Source organism: Dryobates pubescens, chromosome 2 (assembly GCF_014839835.1).
Source record: "Dryobates pubescens isolate bDryPub1 chromosome 2, bDryPub1.pri, whole genome shotgun sequence".
Classification (NCBI taxonomy): domain Eukaryota; kingdom Metazoa; phylum Chordata; class Aves; order Piciformes; family Picidae; genus Dryobates; species Dryobates pubescens.
The window spans coordinates 49058871-49086677 of NC_071613.1; the positions used below are offsets into that span (position 1 = coordinate 49058871).

At 39.7% G+C, this 27807-nt stretch overlaps 1 protein-coding gene across 5 annotated transcripts; it reads left to right on the forward strand.

Annotated features, from left to right (window-relative positions):
* Positions 1-27729, forward strand: CCNT2 (cyclin T2). Of its 5 annotated transcripts, none has more exons than XM_054177029.1 (10): positions 18-220; positions 1028-1109; positions 8474-8602; positions 10182-10242; positions 11349-11411; positions 17567-17612; positions 18905-19068; positions 20607-20677; positions 20891-22043; positions 27449-27729. In XM_054177029.1, the coding sequence occupies exons 1-10, from the start codon at positions 24-26 to the stop codon at positions 27469-27471; spliced, it is 1989 nt and encodes a 662-aa protein (XP_054033004.1). In that variant the 5' UTR covers positions 18-23; the 3' UTR covers positions 27472-27729. The 5 variants fall into 5 exon arrangements, 4 of the variants coding, with proteins under 4 accessions (XP_054033018.1, XP_054033004.1, XP_054032999.1 ...); XM_054177024.1 differs by lacking the exon at positions 27449-27729 and adding an exon at positions 22142-23509; XM_054177043.1 differs by lacking the exon at positions 27449-27729 and having other exon boundaries at positions 1-220; positions 20891-23509.
* The last annotated feature ends 78 nt before the right edge of the window (positions 27730-27807 follow it).

Consider the following 27807-nt stretch of genomic DNA (forward strand, 5'->3'; position numbering starts at 1 on the left):
TGGCGGGAGGGGGAGGAAGTGTCATGGCGGCGGCGGGCTCAGGCACGGGCTCCTCAGCGCGGGGCGGCGGCGGCTCCTCGACGGCGTCGCGCTGGTTCTTCAGCCGCGAGCAGCTAGAGAACACGCCCTCGCGGCGCTGCGGCGTGGAGGCCGACAAGGAGCTCTCGTACCGGCAGCAGGCGGCCAACCTCATCCAAGATATGGGCCAGCGCCTCAACGTGTATCCGAGCGGGGCCCGTGGGGTGGTGGGGCCCGGCAGGAGGCTGGCTGAGGGCGGCCAGCGACCGGTGCGGGCGGTGCCTCTTTCCGTCGGTTGTGGTGGGGCTGTGGGAGCACTTCTCCCGCCATCTGAGGGACTCTCCTGGGACGGTTCCCGCTCGCTCGGCAGCCGGCGAACGGCGTTCTCGTGGGATGGAGATGTGGCCTTGAGACACAGAATGGGAGGAGGAGCCTCTGAAGCCCCCGCGTCGCCGCCTTTGTCGGCGTGCGAGAGCGGTACGGGTCGAGGGCTCTGAGGGGATGGTTCGAGTATCTGTCCGAGTCTTTTAGCCGCGTTTGTGTTGGTAGTTGTGGGCTTGGACGGTTCTAAAAGTAGATCCTAGTTGCTTTGCTGACTCGTTTTCCTTGAAACGAGCATCGCTTCGTGAGCCGTTCCTTAACTGAGAAAGAGATCACAGTAAGACTAAAATTTCCAGTTCCGTACTGAAATAGGTGAATTGGAACTAAACAAAAGCACTTGAGGCAGTATTTCAGTGTTTGTAGCCCACTGAGGAGTTTTCATTGAGCGGGTGAGATGTGGCCAGTCTGGTGTAGGAATCCCCACATTGTCTGCGGAGCAGATGGGAACGATAAAGTGTTAGTATCGGTTAAGCATGTGTTAATATCTGTTCTGAAGTGTCATGTCCTTAATTCGTTTTCAGCTAAGGACAGCATGTTGAAAGCGGTGATTAGTGTAGAAAGCCCATTGCTTTCAGTTCTTGTAAACCATTTTCTTCATTTGTAGTGTTTCCTTAATTTAATTTTCCAGCTCTCAACTTACGATCAATACTGCAATTGTTTACATGCACAGATTTTATATGCATCATTCCTTCACGAAATTTAATCGAAATGTAAGTATGATTTTTATATGCAATAATAATATGCCCACAATTTTGGTAATCTGACTGACAAATGTTATATTTATTTACTGGATTGTGAAGTCTGGTCTATTTCTAGGAATTCTGGCTTCTTATCAGTCATTTAAAATCAATAATGATAATTCTGTTCAATTTTATATTTTTAACTACTGGCAGCTGAATTTTGTCTTCTGATATCAACAGAAAAAACAGGCATCATCAGCAAACACATTTCAGATGTGTGAAGAATGCAGTGGGATGTTTCAAATCTGGCTTGTTCTTATGTGCTATGGTTTGAAAGGCTGATGTGTAGGAACACGTTTGTCTTGATGAAAGCAGTGCTAGCATGGTGTGTCTGACAACTATAATATGGTTATGCATGTATCCATATGGATTATGTATCTGTTCTCAAAGAACACTGTAAATTCAACTGGTCTAGTCTTAAACAGCACACTGGTAACTCATATTAGACAAGGAAAGTCTTTACATCTGGTGAGAAAATGCCAGTTGTCCTAACTGATGAATGGAATATGCTGAATCTGAATATGGAATATGTTACAAAGAAAACTGCATTCTTCAGCAAAAATAGTGCCTGTAATTGAAGGATTTTCTAACAGATATGGAACTTGAGATACCAGCTTGAAAATGTCAGGACTTTTTCTTTAAGTCTGTATGGATAATGTAGTTAGAAAAATCATAGTATAATGTTCTCTATATTCCATTTTATATTAGAACAAAAAACAACCCAAAACCTCCCACACTTCATCAATATTTTATACTAACTTTGCAAGAACAGTTAATAATAATGATGGTATATTACTAAGAGGCAGTGATGAGTTTTCTCAGTTCTTGGCTTTTCATGATAAAATAGATTGGGACAGTGATAGATGTTACAGTCTAGACCAGAGAAGTTCTTGGTCTGCTAAGTGGTAGAATCTCGCAAACCTTGCACTGTCTGAATTTGGACAGGTACACAGTGCATCAGTGTTTGCCAGCTTTTCTGCCTGGCATGAATTTGTTTGGTGGAGCAAATGGACATTTTACTTGGCAGGAGATACATGATAGTTTATAGGCACATTTCAGAAGTGTATTTGATTTGGTTTGTGAAGGATCTGAGCTAACTTCAAACTTTGAGCAAACTTGCTACCAAAACTATGGTGTTACAGGTCTTTAGGTAATGAATGTTCAGTACAACCTGAGTTAAGTGTGCATAAGCCTGAAACACTTTAACCAGGAATATATAATGTAGGACTTTTTAATGTAGTAGTAGAGAGCTGTGTATTAAATGGATATACACATACATTCAAATGTACTTCCCTAAAATAGTTTTCTAGTCCTAGAGCAAGAAAAGCACACAAGAATCAAGTTCCAGCAAGCTTTGTGGTGGAATATGCCTTTTGAAAGTGTGTCTGTAATACATCGAGTGAAGACAATAGAACAGTTGTTCCATCCTACTGCCCATACAACAGTAACCTGTACCCAGTGGAAAAGATGTTGAGCTATCCAAAGGTTTCTGGGACTATGGATAGTTTGCAGACTTGATAAACTAGGTAGAGCTGCTTGGAATAGACAGGTATAGAGCTGCCACAGCTGAGGCTTATGTTGTATACATCACCTGCTTGGTTACTGTATCTAATAATCTAGGGTAGATTTAGCAAGAAGATTTAGCTGCTCTGTTGGATTTTCTTAAAATTAACAAGTAAGCTTTTTAAGGGCTGAATGCTGTGGGAACCACAACTATTAGGAGGGAAAATGTCTTGTTAAATTAATTCTCAGGTTAATGGTATTCAAATAATAAAGGCAAGCACACTGCCAGTTTAGAGCAATATTGATTCCTGCTGAATTACTTTCTCTAGTTCTGAATGAGTGGAAAGCCCATGTGTACTGATGGGTAAATGCATTTCTTGCATATTTTCCTATTGGATAAAGGAGGTGGTCTCAAAGTGAATTGGTCACTTACAAATATTCTCTGTAGAGAAGGCAAAAACCAAGGACTGCAATAAATACTTAATATCAAATCCTCAGAGTACTTGGCAAGCTAAAGAATGTAACAATGTTCATCCACTATAGGAAGAAACTAACCCTTAGAAATTAAATAGTAAGGTGCTGGCAGTCTTCAAGCTAAGACCTAGCTAAAATTTTCTACAATATGTGATGTATGTGTCTTTGTGTGTTTAGTGATGTTTGTCTGTGGCAAGAAGGAATCTGAAGGCTGGGGCTAGATAATTAGATGGCCATTAGTCAAAATGCCTTATGATCTCCAGTTGAAAAAATGTAGCCTTTGTTGTCTTGCTGTACTGGTAGGTCAGTGGTTTTAGTCTGGTAGTAAACACATGCATATTCATTGTCACTGTTCATGAGGGCTGGGTTATACAAATATGCATGCCTTACATAGAGGTCACATGCACTAAATTGTTAATAAAGGGGTCTTCTAGTGAAAGGTTCTTTACTTGAATAGCTGTTGTCTTCATTCTGGTGTTTTTTTTTCCTCAATACTAATTACTGCTAAACAATTTCACAGGCTTTCAGGATTTTGAGAATCAGCTGTGAATAGGGAATGGAATTTCCAACAGTATCTTCAATTTGTAGAGCTACAGGGGTGGCACATACAGTTAATGTAGTCATGTTTTTATTAATTACATTTACTGCTCTAATGACCAAATAGCCCTATTTTTGCACAGGTACTGTGGCTTAGCAAGTTACTTCTGAATTGTTTACAAAAGTAAACTCATTTAGTTGCAACAAAGAATGTGTTGAGGTTTTGATGTTGCAATTAAAGCAGGTTCAGACCTTGCAAGATTGCTCTGCCCCAATAATAAGAGTGGAAACTTGCTTGACCAATTCTGGTAAGCAGAATTGGGTGCCCTGGCTACCAATATTACCTGTCTATGCAAAAGACGTTTCAGGAACTACAGTGAATGTCCTCAGCAGTAGTACAAATTATTCTTTCTATGTTACTGTTGACCAGGGCATGGTAACTTTGGTTTGCTGAGTATAAAGTTTGTCAGTGCTAATACCCGGGTGGGGGAGGGAGCTTGTTGCCTCTTTATAGGGAATACTAGCCTGACTATTCTGGGAAACCTCTGAAATGTAACAAAAATTCTTCTGGAAATGCTGTTTCTGTAGCACTTTCCATGTCTGATACTGTTATGTAGCAAATACCTCTTTTAGAGGCTTATTCCTCAGCACACTGATTTGAAGAACAGGGAAAGGGGAAAAATTCTTGGTATGCTGGAAATGAGAGGTAAGGCATCCAATGGTGGCTGTATTTTTAAACATAATCTTTAGAAAGGCCATGTGGAATACCAGCCAACCAGTTGAAAATATACTTAATGATGTCAAGGGATTTTTTTTTTGTGACATCCAGTAGAACTAAAGTGTCTGAAAAGGCTGCAGGATGAATTTTTCTCCCTGAAGTGCAAGGTGAGTGAGTTGTGTGGAGAGTTTGTTTCCCATCCCTCTCCATTCCATTGCTGTCTTCTCACGCCCTGTCTAAATTGCAGGATTGAACAGCTGACTGCAGTTGTGGAAAGTTCTTAACACTTCCATAAAGTGCACCAAGCTTTAGCAGTGTTGTTTGGACACTTCAGTTCTGTTTGTAATCTTGTGCTTTAACATTTGCTGGTTTTATGCTCCGTGAGCTTCTTGTTATAATACTGAAAACTTGGACTCCTTTGTGTTTGCACTTGAAAAACCTCTGTCATAGACTGGAACCACTTAAAGTCTTAAGCTAATTTGTATCAAGTCTAAAAACATCGGCATTAAGAGAGAGTTCTTGGGGAAACCACGTGCTGCTGATGTATTCTGAGACTATTCCAAGTGCAACACTTTTTACAATATGTCATGTACTTTTTTGAAGTGAAATAGGACTTGTAGCACATTTACCAATAAAACTTGTGGTATGATGCTCTTGGGACTGTTGTAATAAGGTTCTTATGCTGTGTATGTTGTATTTCAGTAGGATTTGGTTTCTGAGATTCTCAGCTGGTACCAAATTGGGATTTAATGTCATAAATCATATGTGTTCTTCTGAAGATATTTCTCAGTCTTGAATATTTTTGGGTGCATGGTAGATAACTTGAAATTTCATTTGTGTGAGGACAGTTGTTTATATATAGGAGGCTTACAGCTGTGTCAAGTCTGTCTTTAATTTTCCTTTTTTGTTCTGCTTTAGCTTTTTCTGTCATGTCTGAGAATTGGAAATTAATGAAAGCACTTGAGTAACTTCACCAGTTACATGCTTAGCAGGGTATGTCATCTTCACTGGAGGCTGTGTGGATGCCAAGTCAAACTTTATTAGGATGTCTACTTTCCTGAATAAGTACCAAGGGAGACAAAAATACTGACCTACTCTAAACTGGGAATGAGAACCAAGACAAAGATGAATTCTTTGGCCAGAGGCCAATACTTTTTTTCTTTTTTAGCAAATAGATAATTGGGGTCTACATAGGTATCTTATGAACCAGAATTAAATGTCAATTAATCAGGTTGACTTTAATCAGCCTCTAGAGTGGGGGTTTATGTAAGGTCTTTGAAACCAGGAATTGTGTGGGCACCTCTTGGATAGAACTGATCTGTTTCAGTGAATTAGAAAATACCCTACAGTCAGCCTTTAGTTTTGGAATGAAGTGAAACTTCAGCACAGTCAAACAGAATAATAGTGAGTAAGAATTTTTCTGGTTATTTGATTGCAGTTATTTGTGACTTGGTTCAAATAATGCCTCTGTGAAGTGTAAGTAGTTTCAGTCATTTTTGGGTATTGATTTTTCAGAGAAGTAAATTGTAAAGATTCCATGCAGGTATTAATGATACCCACAAACTTGTGTTAGAGACCTTATGTTAGGCTATATTTCACTAAAACACATAAACAAAGCTAGAACAACTGTAAGGCCTGGATGCGGGTACTTGGGGAGAAGTGTGTGATGTTTGGTGGGGATGGTAAGATTAAAGAGGGGGAGAACACCAGAGAACAGCAGTTCATTGCTCACAGTGCAGTTGCTTTTGTTCTTCAGCCCAGCAGTAAGGCAGTGCAACAGGTTGGTGATTGAATGTTTGGTGTGCTTAAAATTATTATTCTGGAAGATGGAAAGGATCTTCTGTTTGCTTTCTTTCTACAACTTCTTTCCAGCCTCCATTCTATTTATGATTCCATACCCTTCATAACCTCACTATGTTGTCTTTAGTTTTCACTCCATCGTGGTCTACCTTATTGTATCCTTTTTCCAGAGTTTAAAAAACCAGCAAAACAAAAACCCACCAAAACCCACCCCACCAGTTGTAGTCTCTCTGATGTCCTCATTACTGCCTCCTCATTTCTGTACAATGTATTGGCAAACTTGTTTCTTATTAACTGTTGATTCTTCAACATTTTGAATTTCCTTCTCTGTTGTTCATGTTTATGTGGCTTCCTGCCCCTGTCTGCTAACCTGTCTTTCCCCTAAAGCTCAGAGTTGTCTGATAATGTCATCCTTCCTGTTAGTCTGGCCCTAGAGTAGAAGGTGCTAGCCTCAGACACCTTCCTCATTTATACCTGCCCCAAATCGTTGAAGCATGCCACCACAGGTTACCACAGGACTTATACGGATGAGACAGCTATAGATGTGAGAGGCTTGCCTGTGTTGGTGCAATCCTGGGCAGGGGCACCATTTGTCTGTTCTGTAAAACATCTTCATATGGCATGTTTATGTTGGGTTATACTTGAACATGCTACTCCACCTCTTCTGGTGCTTTAAAGCTGTCAAGACAAGGCATTCTGAACTCCAGAAAGACCTTCCTTGACATTTAGTCTTTTAAAGTTTATCTTCCATGTTAAGTGAGATATATTTCAAATAGTATGTCCCTCAAAGAGGTGATTTCTTGCAGCATTTATACTCATTATTTCAAGCAATATGGTCAAATCAGAAGTCTTAAGTGTCAGTGCTAATATGGCCTTGTTCAGCAACTCCTGACTTCAGGTTCTTATTTCATGTATTTGTAAGGCTGAAGGAACAAGCTCCTTACAAAGAAAGTAGTTTTTGTCACTGTTGTGGAATAATTTGCTCCCTGTGACTTATTTTGGGTGGTTTGAGATTGTTCAAGCCTCAAAGGATATCACCTTCCCAGGGGGTCAGTTTTCCTCAAGTGCAAATTTTACAAGTTCTACTGAAGATCCAGGTGAATGTTTCAAAGTATTCCTTCAGTATGTTTGAAAGCCCTGGAAGTGCAATGAATAATCGCTTGAACGTTCAATTCTAATTGTTTCCTTGCAAGTTTTCATTCTGGTGTAACAAAAGGCTGCTTGCTGACTGGGGCAAAAAAAAAAAAGGCAAACCTAACTTCAGGGGAAAGTGTGGCTGTTAGTCATTCAGTCTACTTCTACTCGGGCATTCAATGAGATAATCCAATACTTGCACTGCTTGTTCCATGCATCAATTAAATACCAAGCAGCTATTTCAACTTCTGAATAAATGCATTATACTGGTTTAATTTTAATGTAATCTGCTCATGTCTACATCCAGGTTTTGAGTGTCATTTTAATTCGTGTTTAGCACAGGCAGCTTTTGCATACAAAGAGGACCCTGCTTCTTCTAAATCATGTATGTTTAGCCATGTTTGGTATATAGAAACATCAATCATCCTGGCTGACAGCTAGGCATCAAATCAGCTTCACAGCAACTCCTAGGTGGTACTGAAATGTGAATGGTTGCTTTGCTGCCAGCATACAACACCTAGAGTTTTATTAAAGTCCTCCTCCTTAAATGTAATTTCTAGTCCTTGCTAACGCTGGATGTAACTGCTCTTTGTGAATCCTTGTGCTTTGTTCACGCTGCTGGGTATATGGTGTAGTTTCTAAGAGTAAGCTTATGCTTACCTCTTTCTATAACAGGCTGTTTTCCTTAAAGTTCTCTGCAAAGTTTCTTGTTTTTCAGGAGATTCAAGTAGTAGCAGAACTCGAAATCATATGTTTTGACTTTTACTGAAAAGATGGTGTAATGGCTCGCTACTGTGCAAGAAACTGGATGAACTTTCTCATGAAGTATATTTAACTTGGAACAGCCTGTTCTAGTGTGACTAAATCTTCTGGACCAAATCTATTCATTTTATGTTGAAATAGAATGAGTTTGACCTCAAACGTCTTACTCACAAATGTAATTTAGCACTTATGCTACTCCTTCCCAGTGCTGTTGGGTGGATTACATCAGTTATAAAATAAACCATGACTGGTTATTTTTGTTGCCTTGCATGATTTCAGAACAGTTTAAAAAAAATTTAAACCTGCAGAACAATCCCAAACTTTTCTGATTACCAGTGTAGACTTCCTAAAGTTCAAGTCCTGCTTACAAAAAGTTTTAAAATGCATATATGTTTTTCTTCTTCAGATAATATCTCCTACAGCATTGTTTTTGGCTGCAAAAGTGGAAGAACAGCCACGGAAACTTGAACATGTTATTAAAGTAGCACATGCCTGTCTTCATCCTCAAGAGCCACAGCTGGATACAAAGAGTGATGTAGGTGGAAGTTGTGGTTTTTAAGATAATCAGATGATGTTTCATTTAATGATCTGTTATATTGTCTTGACTGGATTATTGCTGTCTGCAAAGCAGGAAGAAAAACTCCAGGTTTTACACCATTTAAGTCTTTTGTATTTAGAATAGAATAGAATTAACCAGGTTGGAAAAGACCTTCAAGATCATCAAGTCCAACCCATCACCCAACACCATCTAATCAACTAAACCATGGCACCAAGAGCCCCATCCACTCTCCTGTTAAACACCTCCAGTGATGGTGACTCCACCTCCCTGGGCAGCACATTCCAATGGCCAATCACTCTTTCTATGAAGAACTTCTTCCTAACATCCAGCCTAAACCCTCCCTGACACAGCTTGAGACTGTGTCCTCTTGTTCTGGTGCTGGTTGCCTGGGAGAAGAGACCAACCCCACCTGGCTACAGCCTCCCTTCAGGGAGTTGTAGACAGCAATAAGGTCTCCCCTGAGCCTCCTCTTCAGGCTAAGCAACCCCAGCTCCCTCAGCCTCTCCTCATAGGGCTTGTGCTCCCAACCCTTCCCCAGCCTTGTTGCCGTTCTCTGGACACATTCCAGCAAGTCAACCTCCTTCCTAAACTGAGGGGCCCAGAACTGGACACACTACTCAAGGGGTGGTCTGATATAACTTAAAGACTTGAATATTTGTGTTACAAAACTTGAAGAGCTTGGTCCATCCTGAACTTCCATTATTCTTAACATTTCTGCATGTATAGTAGAACCCTAGACTAGATGTTAAATAAGATGCTCCCTGCATCATTCTGTAAGTCACTTTGTGCAGAGGAGTTCAGGACACTGTGCTCATCTGAACTAGAGGCTCCTCATGCACCATTGTCTGTATTTGGTTTTAAAGTGTGACAGAGTCGTCAGCTGCGGCCTCTGCTATATATTGATCTTCCTTTAATTTTCCAAAGTTCATACAGCTTCACACAATAGTTTACATGCCCTGAGATGAGTCTTCCTGAAACCAAACATGTGAGGAGGCTTGGTGGACATGTACTAGAGCTGTTCAGCTTGAAGGTCAGGCTGTGCTGGTACACCCTGCTGGACCTCAGCTGACATATAAAGCTATCTGAGCACCTTTGCTATGCTACTGGTTCTTGGAATGACAGATGGGGGTGTGCACTTGACCCACAAGCTTAAGAGAGCTTAACACAGGCCAACAGGTTATCTCCAGCTGTATTTTAAAGTACTTGTAAAACAGATTACCTGACTAGTGATACTTGAGTTGATGTACACTTGCAAACCTTCCTAATTCTAATGATACCTCTGTTGCCTTCTTCCAAAAATGCTTACATGGAGTAGATTATATGTGATCCAGACTAAGTAAAGCTTGCTGTAAAAGATGGTTAGGCTGGTGCAACTGAACTTGCAGTAACACACTGGTAGAAGAAAGCACTGACATAGTGAAGTCTTCTGAGCTGTCAGTTCTAACTGGCTTGGGTAGTGGCCTTGTGTTGCCAGTACCAGTATTCAAATAGAAAGTGTATGACTGAAGTTCTGAGGCAATAGCTGTGTCTTGACTTCTTTGCTTATTTGTTTCAGGCATACCTTCAACAAGCTCAAGAGCTGGTTATACTTGAAACAATAATGCTTCAAACTTTAGGTATGTCTTTCTCGATGTCTACTGTGCAGCTAATGTAGCATGAAGAAGTAACTGAATTTTTCATGTGCTGTTGGTACACTTGAATTCTGCTATTTCTGGTGGTAAACTTCTGACCTGTGAATTCAGGTTCCTATTGGCAGCATTGTCATGTTCACTTGGAGGTGGAAGGGAGAAGCTTTATACTTGTGACATAGGGGTTTCTCACACTTTGGGATAGAAATGTGTACCCTTCCATCCATACAGATTTTTCAAAGCTACTCCAAAGTAGCAGCTATGTTGATTATTCTTCATAGAAGGTAACATGTTGTACTAGCTTAGCTCTGTGTGTTCTGAAGCAATTGGGTAGAGCTTTATACCAAATGCTCTTCCCTACTTTGCCTTCCTGGAGAAGATCATTACGTAATTGAGCAAGATTACTACATCTGAACATCCCAAGTTGTAGTGTGACCATTTAGTGACTTCAGGGGATTCCAAAATGGGAAATGGAATGTTCTGATAAGAAGCTTCTCAGTTTAAAGTAATGAGGAGATGATTAAGGCTGGCAGGTCTGAGAACACACACTGACAGACTCAGTCTTAAATACTACTTTGACTGCATTGTGGTTAAAAAAAAAAAGCTGTGACAGTCATGACCCAATTCCTAAAATGGCATCGTAAACAGAAAATTAAGTCATTGACCTACAATTTGACTTTGTATTTTCCTAGGTGCAATGTGTTTAAGTTCCAGAAATCAGAATGTATGCCTGCACATGAATTTCAGTGTCTATAGTACAGCTTTTACTGACTAACATACTAGAAACTCTTCAGATATGTTCAACCTCAAAAATACAGTAGCTTTCCAGATTTTTTTCATTTATATATACCTGTATAATTTGACATTACTGAAGAAATGTTGCACTAATTGATCTTGAAGTGACTCTACTATTTACCATTCAAAAGTATGAAAAGATGCAGGCTTTTAAATAGTGTTCTTGGATCAGCAGTGAAAAGATTTAGCAAGAATTTTACGTCTGTGGGGAAACAAAAGGCATTTGGTGTTGTTTGGTTGGGGGGTTTTTTGTTACAGATGCAAATGTATGATTCTAAAATGTTTTTGTAACTCTTCAGGTTTTGAGATTACCATTGAACATCCACACACAGATGTTGTGAAATGTACACAATTAGTGAGAGGTCAGTGACTTTTAACCACTTCTTGTAAGTCCTTTTTACCTTTCTAGTAAAATTTGAAGGTGATTACATGTGTCTAATATGATCTTCAAAAACTGTAGCATCCTAAGAGCGTGTTTAAAACTAACTGCTGAGAGCTTGATCTTAACCTTTGGAGTCTGAAGTGTCCAGTTCTCTCTCCTTCATATTTTGTTTTTGCTACTCTATTAGCTTTGATTTCAATAACATCTGTTCCATGAGTTCTCAAACAGAAGCAGGTAGTAGTTGAAAAATGACTAGCCATCTGCTTAATATCATTCTGGGTTGATTATTTTCACTCTGTAGTAGTTTTAGCCTGTATGTTGGTTGATGGCTAATGCTGGCTTTGTCTCAGCAAATCTTTTTAACTAGTGAACTGAGGGATAGAGTGCACAGCAAGTGTGCTGTCATGTGCCAGCACTTCAAGATGTGACTAAGTGTTTTTTCTGGAGCAGCATGTATGTACTTGCTTTGGATGGTAGCACAAACCCCCAAACCTAGTGAACAATCATATCCTCACATCTAATTATTGTGACTCTGGCCAGAAACCTGTTTTGCTCTTCAGTATTTTTTGTTGAATTTTGGCATGTTTTCTTTAATTCTTAAATTGGCTTCCTCTGGAGTTTTTTATTTAAAAAAAAAGAAAAAAAATCTGCTCATAAGCGGGAGAATGCAAAAATTAAGAATCAGTTATAAAAACACCTGAAGTAAGGTTTCCAATTTTACAGTGTCCCAAAATGTTTGAAATTGATTAGGCCAGTGAAGTGTTTCAAAGTTGGGGGTATTGTTTTGGTTTTGTTTGATAGTTAGGGACAACTTCATCCTGTCAACTAGATCTATTCTGAAGTAACTCCATAATTAAAGTTGATTTTTCAAGGGAAAAGTATTGCTGTTACTTTGAAGTAGCTTACTGGTGTAGTGTCTTCAGTTTGATTCTGAGTAGGACTGTGGCTGTGATTTACTGGCATATAAAGTAGCTTTATTGCTATTCTTGTTACAAGATCGTGATTATTTGCTTTCTGTCCAGATTTGGTTGTGACTCAGTGCCTAAGTCTAATTGCACCTAGTCTCAGTCTGCATCATCAGCTCTGTAGAGATTTACTTTGGTCAATACAAATGTGAACACATTTTTTGTGTGAACCCCTGCGCTTCTGCTCAGTGTTTGGGGTTGTGGGGGAGAGGTGGCAAGCAGTATTGTAGCTGCATCAGGATATCCACATCAGCAAGCATGTTTGACTTGAGCCTACATGAAGTGAAAGCACACACTTCATTTCCTTGAGTCAAGGGCAGACACCACGCTTAAGACAGTTTAGCTTTTTCCGTTGTGTTTTGTGTGCTACCTTTGTAAGAACAGAACTGATATGAAGGTACATGCCTATTGTTGCATTTGACATTTTAAAGCTAGTATTTCATGTCAGCACAGTTTAACAAAATGCTTAGAACTCTGAAATTGCCTCAGGTCTTGACATCTGAAGACTTGGGTGAGGGCTGAAAATCCATGTATCTTGAGGACTGGTGCAAAGTGAATGGAACACATATGATGCCTGGAAAACCTACTCACTGGAGTGGGTGTGCTCCTTTGTATGTGTATGCAAATGGAATTCTTGTCAGCATATGCCCTTTCTGGGGTGGTGTAGGCTGGGAACATAAGACTTGACTACCTCATAACAAACCCAAAAATTACAGTCTATAAGTCAAAATGATTGAGGATGAAATCTGCAGTCATGCATGCACATCAAACAAGTAGAGAATAATTGCCATGGATCATTAGTCTTATGTATGGAGTGAATAAAGAGATGGGCTTTTGGACATAGTGATATACCTTCAGAGAGGCAGTGGTATGATTTTAGTTTTCTTAACTGTTTATTGGAGAATACATTGTTTAATGTGAATGGATAGATATCAAATCCTGAAGCTTTAAAAATACACCAAAGATTTGTCACTGTTCTGCCTTTAGGGCTAAAAGGATTGACTGAGAAGTTAAAGAAATGCAAATTTGCTTCATCCATTTCTGGTAATGTCATCTTAGAAAAAAATAGGTTTTAGAAGGCAGAGATACCAATTTTATTAAAGGTGATTAACTTATGATTAAAACCTCCAAGTCTATATTTTAGGGGAGAAGGAAGGGAGGATTATATTGTGGGTGACAATGTAATTGCCAAAAGAGAGGCAAAAAGTTAGCTGTGGTATACAACTGGCTTAGTGTGTGCACTGAATTGCCATGTGGTGAGAAGATGCCCTTTTGCTAGCTAGAAAGTGGGCAAGAGGATGGCTGATTCTCTATATCACTCTTTGTTGTCTTGCATCCAGGGTAATGTGCTTTATGCTGTTACTGTTGTCTGTATTAGTCTGTGAGCTACCTCCTTTGAAAACAAAGGGCTGGGAGGGTAGGGGGGGAAATCACATACAAATTAAAAAAGATTCTGTTGATGGTGCTCAAGAGATTCAGCCAAGTGCTTTGTCAGAAAGATGTCTGGTCTTGCAGTAGCATAACAGAATCAACTGCTAGGACTGGAGATGAACTAGTGAGTGGGAATTGTTGCAAATAAACAGAACTACATCAACATACAACTAAAGAAAAGATCAAATTCTTTATCTCCAAGATTGAAAGCCCCTCTGAAGGTGACGTTAGACACTACAGATAATTGTAGATAAGGGATGACTAGATGGGCACATAACAGCTCTTGATGTTTAGGCATAAAGTGTCTGATTATTCCTTCTGGTTTTCAGAGATTTGTGGGTTGATGAAACTGTTCCATCTTTACAGTTAGATCAGTATAGTAGACAAGGAAAGTGGTGTGGGCTCAGCCTTTTTTCTGCACCATTCTTCCTCCATGTCAGGAGAATGAGGAGACAGGACCTTCATTCCTTAGGATCTCACAGGTCCTCTAAGGAATCTGAAGGCAGTGGATCTGTGAAGGACTGTCAGCAAGCCTCAGTGCCCATTAAAAGGAGCCCCAGTACTGAAGAGAGAAGAAAAAAGAAAACAAACAAAACAAAAACCCCAACACTAAAAACACCAAAACCACTCTGGTGTCAAATCACCTTGCTGGCTCTTGAATGCTGGCTGAATGATCAGCAGTGAAACTGCCCTAGTGCTGAGACCATGACATGGTCCTCTTAAGCTCTGGTGTAAAATCAGTCTGTTCCCAGCCTGCTTCTGTTGAAACTTGAAGGGGAGGAATTTGTATCCTCATCTCCATCTTGGGCATTCTTCAGTCATTCCTTTTTCTGTGTTGATACACAACCTTCTTTTTTGAACTGAAGATTGGATCCTAAGGATTTCTAGGACTGGTCTCACTACTTAGCAGGTTATCAGGTATCTTGAACACCCATGATCTTTACTAATCTTTGGTGAAAACTTCACTGTCAATTTCTTCAGGCACACCCTAGTGTCCTTGTGCACAGGGCTCACTGGTTAAATCAGGCTGATAAAGGCAGCAGAAGAGGAGATGAAAATTAATCAGCTTTTTCAGAAGGTATTTTCATGGGGAACATGTAAATCTTGGTATACTAAGTAGTGTGGAACAATTATAAACACCAGCTGCACTGCAGCACAGCTACAGGCAGCCTTTACATTCTGAACTTTCACCTCAGGCTTTTACAGACCTGTTCCCAAGTTTTAACTACTTTCTTGAATTAAAGCCACCAGGACTGCTCAGACCTACACTATGGCATCCTCAAGCCCTTTCCAGATACAACAGGCATCCACATATATACCTCCATTCAGAGCCTGTGACTTTTTGCCCAGAAGGGCTAAAGCAAGCTTTCTCTCTTCTGATGCTGTCTGGCTTATCTATACCCTCCCCTTTCCTGGGAGAGCTTTAATATGTTGCTAGGGTCCTAGGCATAGCCAACTACCACCCTCCTAAGGGTGACTTGGCAGTGATGTTTTCATTATCTCAAGATCCAAGATAACCTCATGTTGAAGAGAAGAGACAGGCATCATGGAATTGCACCCAGTTGAACGGTGGAGATATGCCCAGTAGAAATTATTTTGGTTTCCAGTTGGGAATTTCTTGGAAATAATAGCCTTTTGGAAGGTGTATCAGAGCAAGTCCTGTAGCAAAAATCTTGGTTAGTACTGTAGTAATCCCCTGCCTTATGGTTGCTTCTGCAGCAGTGAGACAGGGTAGGTGTTAAGTCACTCCTGAATGATCAAGTGTAGAACTGATTATTAATGGCTGGCATCACAGTCATCAGTTCTGCAACTTGAGTTACACCAGGGGAGCCTCTTCTTCAAGGTTATTTAAGTTGGAGATGCACTTTCCACTACTGTACAGGAAGCAACACACCAAAAAAACCCAGGAACTAAATTTCATTAATTTTAGTTTTGGTGATGGATCCTGCTAAACCAAAGCTGCCCTAAATGCAAGAGAAGAGTTTGGGACAGATGTTTTCAGTTGTGCCTTGTGTTATCACAGGTTTCAGTCGTGATCTGACATTTCTTTTGGCATTGGTGATTATTTAGCTGTAAGTTGAAACACAGTATTGTACTGCTTGTTAGTATAGGCAAGGTATTTAGCACTTTAATTTTTTGATTGAGGCTAAAATGTGTGTTTCAAGATGTGATTCTTTTCTTCCAGGTGTGTTTTGATTTACTCAACTTTCAAGCTGATGTTAAATAGAAGTTTTCTGGCATCTGCTTTTCTTCCTTGTTCAAAAGGGACATTTCAGTGAGAGTAGAGATGCTTCTTGGTCTGGTCCCTTAATTCAAATATGTTGTAACTGTACGGAATACAAAAATCCTTGAAGATCATTTAAATATTATTTTGCTGAAAAAAATGAAGAGCAAGACATCATTTTCAGTCTTAGTAAATCATTCTGTATTTTCATTTGTGTTGTTACAGTAGTTTCACTTCACTTTTTCTTTTATGGTACTATTGCCTTTCATTTTTGTGATGGGAGGGAGAGGAAAATGTTGAACTCCATGGTCATCTGGCATGTAATTACCATTCTAGTTTGGAAAGCAAATGTTCTAGTATAACACTGTCACATGGTCAGTTCACCTTTTGATTATGATGGATTAGTAGACTGTGTGTAGGGACAGACCTTGTTACCTCGCTACTTCCACATTTTTTCTTGGATTATGACACTTCCCATCTGTGTGGCATAAAGATGTCTGATTTGTGCTCCTCTGCAATCAGTAAGAGTCGAGTCAAATCACATTTTTTTTTTTTTTAACTTTAAAAGCCATTGCAGTCTTGCTCAAATTCTGTGCAAAGGCTATCATTAAAACCAAAGTTTAACAATATTCCCTTTGATGTAAAGTTCAACAATACACTTTCTGCAGGTAGCACAATGATTTCAAGTCATAGTGTCAAAGTAAGAATTCAATGAAGGCCGCATTCAATCTTCAGTTGAGCCCATTGTGCCCAGCTATTCCATTGTATGCATGCTACAGTAAGTTCTCTTGCTTGAGTGAGGAGCATTGGGGTTTCACTGGCAGGGGTCAGTGCGAGATGGCTGTAACAGCCACCATTGTTAGCTTTTCATTTCTGGCATGTTGCAGTCTTGTGTGTTTTGGTTTTGTTTTTTCCTGACTGTAACTAAAATGAAGTTGTCTTTTTTCTTATCAAAGCTTTGCCATAGGTTTAACAAATGTGATACAAAATGTTACAAGTACAGTGCTCTTACTGGGAGGGAGCAGAAAACTACTTTACTTTTATTACCTTCTAGCTTGGGGGCTTGCTGTGTTGTGGGGTGTTAGGAGAGAGATGTCATGGGTGTCCTGCCATGCTCCTCCCCAAGAGCAGAGCTTGCACTGTGCTGTGAATTGGCTTTTGCTGCCTTGCTGCAGTCCAAGGTTGTGCTAGAGATCTGTAAGTGAGGGTGGGAAGCAGGTGTTCCTAGCAAAAGGGTGCATTCACATGAGGCAGGACAGATAAGCAAAGGGAAACTGTGCAGTGGGTTGTACCGGGTGGGGGGATCAGTGAAAAGAATGACTGGTCCATCTCCAGTTACCAAATATAATGGCTTTTGTATCTCAGAAAATATTATTCTAAAGGCTAATAAGCTAAATTTAGACTAGTTCTGTGGAAATAAGTGGTGCTTTTGGGAAGTAAAACTTGATTTAATTTTGGAATGAATCTGTCATGTCCATACAGATCTTTAATCTCTCTTGTTTTCTTTTCTTACAGCAAGCAAGGATTTGGCACAGACATCCTATTTCATGGCTACCAACAGGTTGTTATCCTGAACCTCTTTGTTGCACTGTTGTAGCACACTATAGCTTCCTTTACTGCAGGGCCCCCTACATGTGTCTTACCCTTGTTGCAGCAGGAGACTGGGCCATCTACAGTGGTGGTACCTTCCTGTTTGCAGTGCGGTGTATTGTACAAGGGCCTGATGGCACAAAGGGGTTAAATGCACAATGAGAAGTGTAGTGGTGCTTTCTGATGACATTTTCTCGATTGTGAGTGCATAAGTCTAAAATTGGTAGCCTGAATAGCAGCTAAAGATTACAAAGAGCTAAACTTAACCTAGAAAATCGAGCATCTTGGTAAGTACAAAACTATTTCTAGTTTACACTTGTAGTTAATGGCAGTTTTCTCTTAACTTTAAATATATTGATCCAATCTTAACTTATAAAATTGTAGTGGGCCAAAAGATCTTTTCAACTAGATGATTTTCCTTTTCAGATAGACTAGTAATAGTAGTTAAATGTTCTTCCTTTTAGAAACAACTCTTTAATCTTAATATATAGTTTTAAACTTAAGTACTTATATAAGTCTAAAGCTCTAGGATTCCAAGTGGGGACTATGTATGCAAAGCCTGTTGCAGAAACATGGAATTTGAGAACAGACTTTAGCCTTTAATCTCAATCAGTTCAATTTACTTTTTACAAAACACCTCTGAGCTTTATTTAAGAGAAATTCATTACATGTAAACAGGTTTTAAGCAATATCTGCTGGTTATTAGACCTCTTCCAAATATTTCATAGTGGTTCCTTGATGGGCAGGGTTCTGTGTTTGGAACAGCTGTTAAGAAAAGTTATGATAAAACAGTGCAACTCGGCTAATGTCTCTGCACTGCTGCCAGCTGGAAGCTGAAGGCGAGTTCTCAAGTATCACAAATCCAGGCCTAGTGAAAGCTAAGCCCACAAGTAATTCACTTGGCTGCTGTGAAACTGTTGGGTGATGCCTTCTAATTGCCTCATTCAGAGACCACATAATCAGCTGTATGTTTTTTACTGTAGAATTTTAATTGACTATGTTATACTAAAGCACAGTAATCAGTACACTGATTTACTGTTCGTTGCAGCTTTTATAGCACAAGCAAATTAAACTTTTCTACCAGATAAATGCCCTGCCCTGTGCTTGAAGGCAGTAAGATACCTTACAAACTTAATCAGAAAAATGTTAACTGCTATTGCTTGACAAGTTACCTTGTCCTGTATGTTAATGGTGGATTTCTTTGGGTTTTCTGTTTTACATGTTTCATTTCCTTTGGTCCCCGTTATGAAATCTGTGCAACAGTCTTCACCTTACTACATTCTGTCTTCAGTACAAGCCTACAGTGATAGCATGTGTGTGCATTCACTTGGCCTGCAAGTGGTCCAACTGGGAGATTCCAGTATCAACTGATGGAAAACACTGGTGGGAATATGTAGATCCTTCAGTTACTCTGGAATTACTAGATGGTAAGTAACACTGCCTTGGAAAAAAGTGTTTATGAATGTAAAACTAGAAGCATAGTATACTTAAAGCATAGCTTTAAGCTTCAGGTGACAAAGGTATAGGAGAGGGGAGAACTTTGGATGACAAACATAGTTTTGAGACCTTTTTTTATTCCATCCTGTGGGCTGGGGCATCCACTAACCTTTTTGCAGATAAAGGTTGGAATCTTTTAAATGCTTTCCAGATCCAGGAAAGAGATGGAGAACTGCCAGTGCAAATCCATGCAGTCTTGATCATTGTACGTCACTGGTTCAAGTTTATGGCTACACTGTCACCCAAACAAGTGTTCTTTAGACTGTACATAAAATTGCCATATTTACGAAGGTAGTTGTATGTTAACGGTTTGAGACAGCTTTATGATACTTCAAACTCCTGCAAAGCACTTTCTTATTGATTAAATGGCTTCTTTCCAGAAGAAAGCATAGTCCTAGAAGACCATATGCTTACAAACTCCCCATAGCCTGCTTTCTTCCTCTGCTCAGACTTTATTAATGCTGAGCACTTGTTTTGAAAACAAAAACTTGAGTAGATGTCTTGTGAAGTACAGAACCAGAGTGAGCTTGAAATAGCAAATTCAAATGTCTGTCTGGTAGGCTGCTTTAAGTTGTATCTGTGGTATGTAGCTCTCCTCATTGGGCTGTCGGATTTGTGTGCTGGGTAAGCTGGCATCATTTTGAGTTTTACAATCCTATGAGCTGTGTGCTGTGAGCTCACAGTGATCACCATTTAATTCTTCAAGACTTTATGGAGCTGGGATGTGTAGTAGACTTGGGCAGACCAAAATGCTGAGGTAGTTTTGCATTTGGGAACAGCATAGCTTTGACCTTGCTCATGGAGTTCTGCAGAAGCCAGTTCTTCCAGACCTGCAAGAGATCTCCTTTTGCATTCAGCTTCTGACTGTACCTAATTATTTTTAGCTTGTCAGTAAAATTACATGTCAGTGGAAAGTATGTTGATTTGCAGCTGCTAAGCATGGAGACTGGTGTTTCCTTGTGGACAGTAATTGCCAGGACCTTTGGGTTCTTAACACAGCCGGCTACTGTCAGAGCTGTTATTTGGTCATTCCTAAGTTCAGTGGAATTACTGGACAAGTGACACAGGAATTTACAGTTAGAAGATAGTTTCATATGGGGAAATGCCCAAGCTGAATGGCAAGTACAGTATTTTAGGAGCTATAGCTTGTACAAATCCCTCTTGACATTTTTAAGTCTAGTGAATCCAGATTCTGGAAGAGTAAAACCAAAATCTTAAATTCAGACCTGTGCTTCAGAATGAATGTAGTGGTCAGAAGTCTGTCCCTGGAAAATACTGTAGCCCTTTTTGGTCTATACTCATCTAACAATTTTATTATTAAACACCAAATTTTGTGGAGCCTGTAGCCAATTACTGCAAAAGCTGAATGTTGTTACTCTAGCGAAAACACTTGAGTTCAACCTGCTGATTACAGAATCAAATCTTAAAATGGCTTTTTTTGCCTGTTTGTTTTTTTTCCCCTACCCAGAGCTAACCCACGAGTTTCTGCAGATACTGGAGAAAACTCCTAGCAGGCTCAAGAGAATTAGAAACTGGCGGGTAAGAATTTTTCCTGTAACGGTGTCTAACAAAAAGAGGCGAACTCCTAGGAGAAAAAGCTTAGCTATCTTATTTACCCTTTTTTCCTGTGGCTGAGTTGGGAAAGGGGTGAGAACTTGAGTCGTGTTTTATCCTCACCTTTGAGCTAAATTAGAATGTATTGGACAGGTACTCTAAGCTAAGCATTTTCTTGCTTCTTTACTTTTTCCTTAGGCAAATCAGGCTGCTAGGAAGCCTAAAGGCGATGGACAAGTATCCGAGAACTCGCTTCTTGGTTCATCTTTGGTCCAGAATTCCATTTTGGTGGATACAGTTACTGGTGTAGCTGCAAACACAAGTTTCCAAAAACCATCAACATCTTTTCCTGCACCAGTACCTCTGACCTCAGGAAGTATTTCTGTTCCAGACAGTCATGCACCTGAAAATTTGGCAATACTAGCTACAGGAATGCCAAGTACCTCATACAGTTTGGCATCACACCAGGAATGGCCTCAGCATCAAGAACAAGCAAGGACAGAACAAATGTACTCTCAAAAACAGGAGACATTACCTGCTGGTCAGTACAACATGAACTTCCAGGCAGGGACGTCTGTACAGTTGCACTCTGGAGTACATCACAGACCTGACAAACTTGCTGAGCATTCTACTGTCAAACAAGAATATTCTCACAAGTCAGGAAACAAACACCACGGACAAGTTGCTGCTCCTGTAATAATTCCTCAGAAAATGTCTTTGGATAAATACAGGGAGAAGCGCAAACTTGAAACCCTGGAGCTGGATGTGAGAGAACACTATGTAGCAACCCCAGGCGAGCAGCAGCATAAAAAACACATGCAGCCACAGACAGCCAGCAGTTCCTCTGTTACATCTCCTATTAAAATGAAAATTCCTATTGCAAATGCAGAGAAGCCTGAAAAACACTTGTCTGACAAGAAAGAAAAAGGTGGCTCGCTCAAACTCCGAATACCAATCCCACCCACAGAAAAGGGAGCCAGCAAGGAGGAGCTGAAAATGAAAATTAAAGTTTCTTCCTCGGAAAGGCATAGCTCGTCGGACGAGGGCAGCGGAAAGAGTAAACACTCGAGTCCCCACATCAGCAAAGAGCATAAGGAGAAACACAAAGAACACTCTTTAAATCGCCACCATGGCATTGGTCATAAGCACTCCCACTCCCATAGTGGTGGCAGCGGTAGTGGCGGAAGTAAGCATAGCACTGATGGAGTAGCACCAACTGTTTTGAGGAGTCCCATTGGCCTGAGTAGTGATGGCAATTCCTCTAGTTCCGGCTCTTCGAGAAAGAAGCTGCACAGCAATGATGCTTCTCACAACCACCACTCCAAAATGAGCAAAAGTTCCAAAAGTTCAGGTAGTTCATCTAGTTCTTCCTCTGTTAAGCAGTATGTATCCTCTCACAACTCTGTTTTTAACCTTCCCTTACCCCCTCCTCCCCGTGTCACATACCAGGTGGGCTACGGACATCTCAGCACCCTCGTGAAACTGGACAAGAAACCAGTGGAGAACGGTCCTGATGCCAATCACCAGTACAGTACAAACAGCCAGCATATGGACTACAAAGATACATTCGACATGCTGGATTCGCTGTTAAGTGCCCAAGGAATGAACATGTAGTCAATTCTTAGGTGGTTTTTCTTTACCTTTTTTCTATTATTTAAGAATTGTTAGGATGGGAAAACTTCCTAACCTAGCAGCAGCAACAGCAGCTGTTGCTCCCAAGGTTTCAGTATATGTAAGTGCTGCTTTCTCCTTCACTCTGAAAAGAAGAGGTATAGTAAACAAGTCTTTATCTCCACATATGATAGTGTTATAAATACTGTAACAGCATGGAAGGTGCAACAATCTCAGTATTTCTACAACTGCAGCTAAGAACAGTAGAATGAACGTCTGCTTTTAGGTGTATAGGATGCCTCGGGCATTGGTTATTTATAATTTTCAATACTGCAGCCACAAACATTTTGTTGCTTAGGTTTTTGAATGAGTGTAATTGTTGTGTATTTATACTGTATGTATGATTTGCATGTTTCAAAGATAAAGGGATTAAAAACAGTATGCTGACAACTGTTTACAAGAAAGTGGAGAAAAATGTACATACATTTTTGTATGTTTAGATATACCATAAATACTCAGGATTGGAGCTGCTTGTAAGTATAACAAAATACACATAACTTTATTTTATCTTGCCAGAGTCCATCAGTTACCCAAACAAAGATGGCACTTTGTCTTGTTTATCTTTAAACTGTGTAGGCCTTATTGGAAGCCGCTTAAAAGGGACACTTTCACTTGAGAAGGTATCCAGTACTATGTAGGGCCATGACCAGACAGTATTACAGGGAGGCAGGAAGCTCCTTATGGCCAGACCTCAGAAATGTCCCTAGTTCTCTGAAGGAAAAAGGAATTAAAAGTTTACATAATCTTTTGATGTGAAGTGCATTTAAATGTTTATTGGCTTGATGCAGTAAAATAGACACAGAGCTGTTAATAATGGTTATGTAGATTAATGTGACTTAACTGCAATTCATAACTGTCAGTGTGAAAAAATAATCTTTTTTTTTTAAAGTCATTATTTATTTTAATAGTAAACAGGAGTCACTCTTTCCATTATCAGTTCAGAATAATACCTGTGTTCTGAAACACAAAAAGTGTACTTGTGTGATGCCATAATTCTTTTACAGGTGAATGCAGTCTTCACAGTAACTAAGAATAAAACTATTCATAATCCTAACTTTATATTCCAACAATAAAATAGTTATCATTGATTTTGTGCATTGTACTTGTCATTAGTTAACAAATTGGAAGATACTTGTTCTGTTTTTTGGTTTTGTTTTGTTTTTTAGCTCTGTGGAGCTTAAAAAACGCAATCTCCCAGTTAAACCACTAGCATTCATTTTATCTGCCTGCAAGTTTCAGCACGATGGCTTGTGTGCTTTTTCCAGGGTGTTTTGCTTGTCAGCAGAAATGACAGGTGTGAATGTTCTTGTCTTCTCAAAGCCAATAACACAACTCAGTCACCTGGATAGCAGGGAACTGACTTTCTGGGTGGTTACTCAAAACTATTCATAAGCTATGATGTACCTCAACATGAACTCAGTATATAGTAGCAACAGCCAGTTTTCGGTGACTTCTCCTAACCTAGAAGCGAACATGATGTGAAACTTTTGCTAAGCCACCTCATTCCTTCAGTACTCATGTAAACCTGTAACTCTCAGAGGTTAAATCTGAAGTGTAGCCCTTTCAGTTCTGTTACACACCTGTGCTTTAAATGATGAAACTGTTCAGTATCTACCCAGTTGGTGGTAGCTGTATTATGTAACTACAGGTATATATCAATTACTATGTAATACTCTGTTTCCAGTAATGCAAACGCTTGTAATTACTTGAATAAGTTTTATTTGAACTATGGATAATTTTTTTTTACACTTAAGGAATATTTAAATGGAAACTGATTGCATTTTCTGCTAAATCTAAGCTTAAATCTTGGCCCATGTACAAAGTCCACAGCTGTCTTAGCCCTCCTGACTTGGTTATTTTTCTACATTGGGAATGTAACTTCTTGTTACGTACTTCTGTGTTGTTGAATATTTTCTATCCTTTTGTAGTCTATTTCCTTTCCATCTCAGTGCTACCTTTGGGTCTGATATTTTTTAACAAATGTAATCTGCATTATGTACTGTCCTAAACTGTAGCATGGGCAGGCAGATGAAATAGCAGTAAACTGTCTTACATTTTCTTTGGAGCACTACAGTACTTTCTTTTAGTTTGTTTAAATAGTTGTGCCATGCAATGCATCTTATACAGCCACTCTGGATAAGCAATATATTGTACTGTAAATATAGCAATTACTGTCAGAATTTGGAGTTGAAATGTCTGGATGGTAACTAGTGCCTGTCTAACATACATTGGAAAAGAGCATAGGCTTTCATCCTAAGGTGCTGTTTCAAAAGAAATGTTTCCTGTTTTGATTCTGGGAAATTGTGAAATATTGTGGACAAAATGTTGCTATGCTGCATTGAGATCCAAACTGATTTTTTTTTTGTGTGTGTGTCTCTGTAAAGGAAGTCCATGAAACTCATTTGTTTTGGTTTTCAGTGTAATTGTAAATATGTTAAACTGTGTGTCTTTGTGTCTGAAACTAAATTCCATGTGGTGATAGTAGGGGCTGAGGGTGGGGGGGGTGGGGAGAGGATATGCACACAATGAGTTGCCACTAGTTTTCCCTGACTGAAACACACTGCAAATTAGTGAATTGTGTGAATGGCTGAAGTGTCCCAAATGGAAAGTAATGGGGTTGGCACCAGCCTCACAAGGGAATGACTGAATAAATGCAATAAAAGGCTGATAAGACAACACTACTACTTTGTTCATCACTTCAATTACAGATTTTGTTTTTTGTTATGAGTACATGCATTATGTAATTTGTAAAATGATGCTGTAGTAGAAACCTTGCTACAACACTATTAAAAATCCTTCCCTTTTTGTGTGAGATGAGGTTTCTAGAATAGTGAGATTCTTTCATATGTTGGATCTTAACCTGTTCCTAATGGTGGGAGTGCTGAAGTAATGTATCTCACTGTGACCTGGTACTTTGTTCTTTGCCTGGAATGGCAGTTCTGTATATTCCTTTGGCTAACTGTAAATATGAATGTTTCATATTAGCATAGCTGAAATTTTGAGGTACAGCCATTTGTGTGAGACTAGAAAAAAACCAACTTTTATTTCTTAAGAACTTGTAAAAAACAAATATTTTCAATAAAATTCCCTACCTCACCTCTACTGTGCAGAAATGATCCCATTTTCCTATGCTTAATTTGTAAACACAAAGGAGATCTTTTTTCAGTTACTGGCAGAATACTGCTGGTTGTCACAAAATGCTGGAATGCTTGAAAGTCTGAAGTCTATTTTATGTCCTGTCCCTCCTTATATTACAGGCATCAGGTGTCTGATACCTGAAAAGCTAAGTTGAGAGATTTTATGCCATGTCAAGCTGCTTCCTCACCCTCCCCTAGGGTTGAGAGCTTGCACCCTGTAATTTTATTGCATAGTGGCTGGCCATGCCTGACTACTTTCTATTTAACTTTTTTTTAGCAGTAGGAGGTGGGAGGAGTGAGTGGGGTTGAGGGGTGGATACTAAAGATCCTTGTGAGACCTTAGGGGAAGAAGTTCCCCTTCCCTGTTTATCTCTTTAATTGGGATATAATTAGATCTAAAAATAAATGTCTTAAAAGACTTGGAAGTTTTGCCAAACTGAACTAGCTAACTAAATCCTCTGAAATGCTGAACTCCTTACACCTCTAAAAACATACATCCTTGGAAGCCAGGAGCCTTCTCTGACAGTGGTGCTGGGAATTACTCTCTGGCTTCTCGAGGTGGAGATGGCAAACTCAGATGTTTAACCTTAACAGTTTCTGTACTTGTGTTTGATTTCCCCCCATATTCCAGCACTTCTAATTCCCTTTCTGAAAGCTGCCTCATGGCAGGGTCCCAATAGGAATTGTAAAGTGGGGGAGAAAAGGCACACTGCTGCACCTACTGGAAGCCCTTCCTCAGCAGAAGTCTTGTTCTTTTTACTTGTGTGCAAGAACAAGAGTTTTGATGGGAGGGGTGTGGAAGATGGCACCAGTTCTCAATGAACTTTGTGAAAAAGCACTTATTTTGAACCCAGCTCCTCTCAAAAGACTGGGTTTTCTGGGCTCATTGTCTGCTTCCTTGGAAAGAAAGGTTGATGCATGTACGTGGAGATGCACATTTTTTATGCTACAGTGCTTTTTGTAGGTTTAAGACCAATGTAAACTGGCTGGATTGACATGCCTAAGACCTTTCCCTTTTACTGGGATTTGAGCAATGAATATCTCAGAGCTTTCACTTTTATTGTGTAGATGAACTACTGGATACAAGGACAGTGTACTTTAACAGGGTCTCACATATAAGTTCCAACTCTTGAGGAAACATCATCACAGCAAGGTGGTCTTACCTACTACTTGGCAGCCTGTGCACTTTGTAATGGGTTCTTCACTGATTTTAGAATGCAGAAGGAACCCATTAGAAAGCCTTGCCCTGTTCTAATACTACAAATACTTAAACAATGGGGACCCTACTCACTGAGTCACTTTTCAATAAAGGTGATTCAAGATTTGAAAGGTTTCTCACCCTTTTCCCTTACTATGTGAGATATCTTATTGCAGGGATCTGGGTGGGTTTTGATGTGAATAACTATGATCTCATCAAGAAATATGCAATTTAGACTTGTTTATAGAACATTCTACTAGACTGGACTCAGGCAAGTGACCCAAGGCATCCTAAACCAACATAATTCTTGGTTTAGCCATGCTGAGCACAGGGCTGGGATGCATTCCCACTTCCCCTGTTTGCCAGCAGAGCTGATCTGAAATACCTTTGTTGCAAGTGATGGCCTTAAACAACAACCTTGTTCTCTAAGTCTGGTAAAACAAAGGTGAAAATGTGCTTTCACATTTTGATTACAAACTCAGGTTAAACTTTTACAAACCTTGGAGACTAATTTTAGTGTCATTACCTGGATTAAACATATTTAAATTGCAAATAACTAATAACCTTACTGCTGGAGCACTCAGACTACAAAAGATGTTAGTTTTGCTTATAAGACAGCTGCATAAAGAGGGGATTTTGTAATTCTGATATTTTTTAATTAGCTATATCCTAAAGTAGTCCCATTCTTTCCCAGCTTATGACAGCTCAGTTTCATTTCATGTTAAATAAAAACTCATGTTTACTTTGCAGCTTTGTTGGAGACACTACCGTAATCCGAGAAGAATTAATATGCATCATGGAATTATGTACATCCCACCTGAGTTCATATGCCAGGGCTCCTACCTTTATTCTGCAAGGTACTTGTAACAGGAAGATCCTTTAACATGAAGTTGGCATGGAGTTTTAGCATGAGGATCAACCAGTATTCCTTAAAATAGGACTGTTACCTGTTTGAACCTGGAAGATGACTGGGATGTTAGGATTGCTCTTATACTGGCATAATGTTCTGTCATTGTCATGTGACACTATACCTACAGAAACTATTAATAAAGAATTTTGCTAGAAGTTCTGATTCCTCTTTGGTTTTCTGAAGTTTAGAACAACTCTGC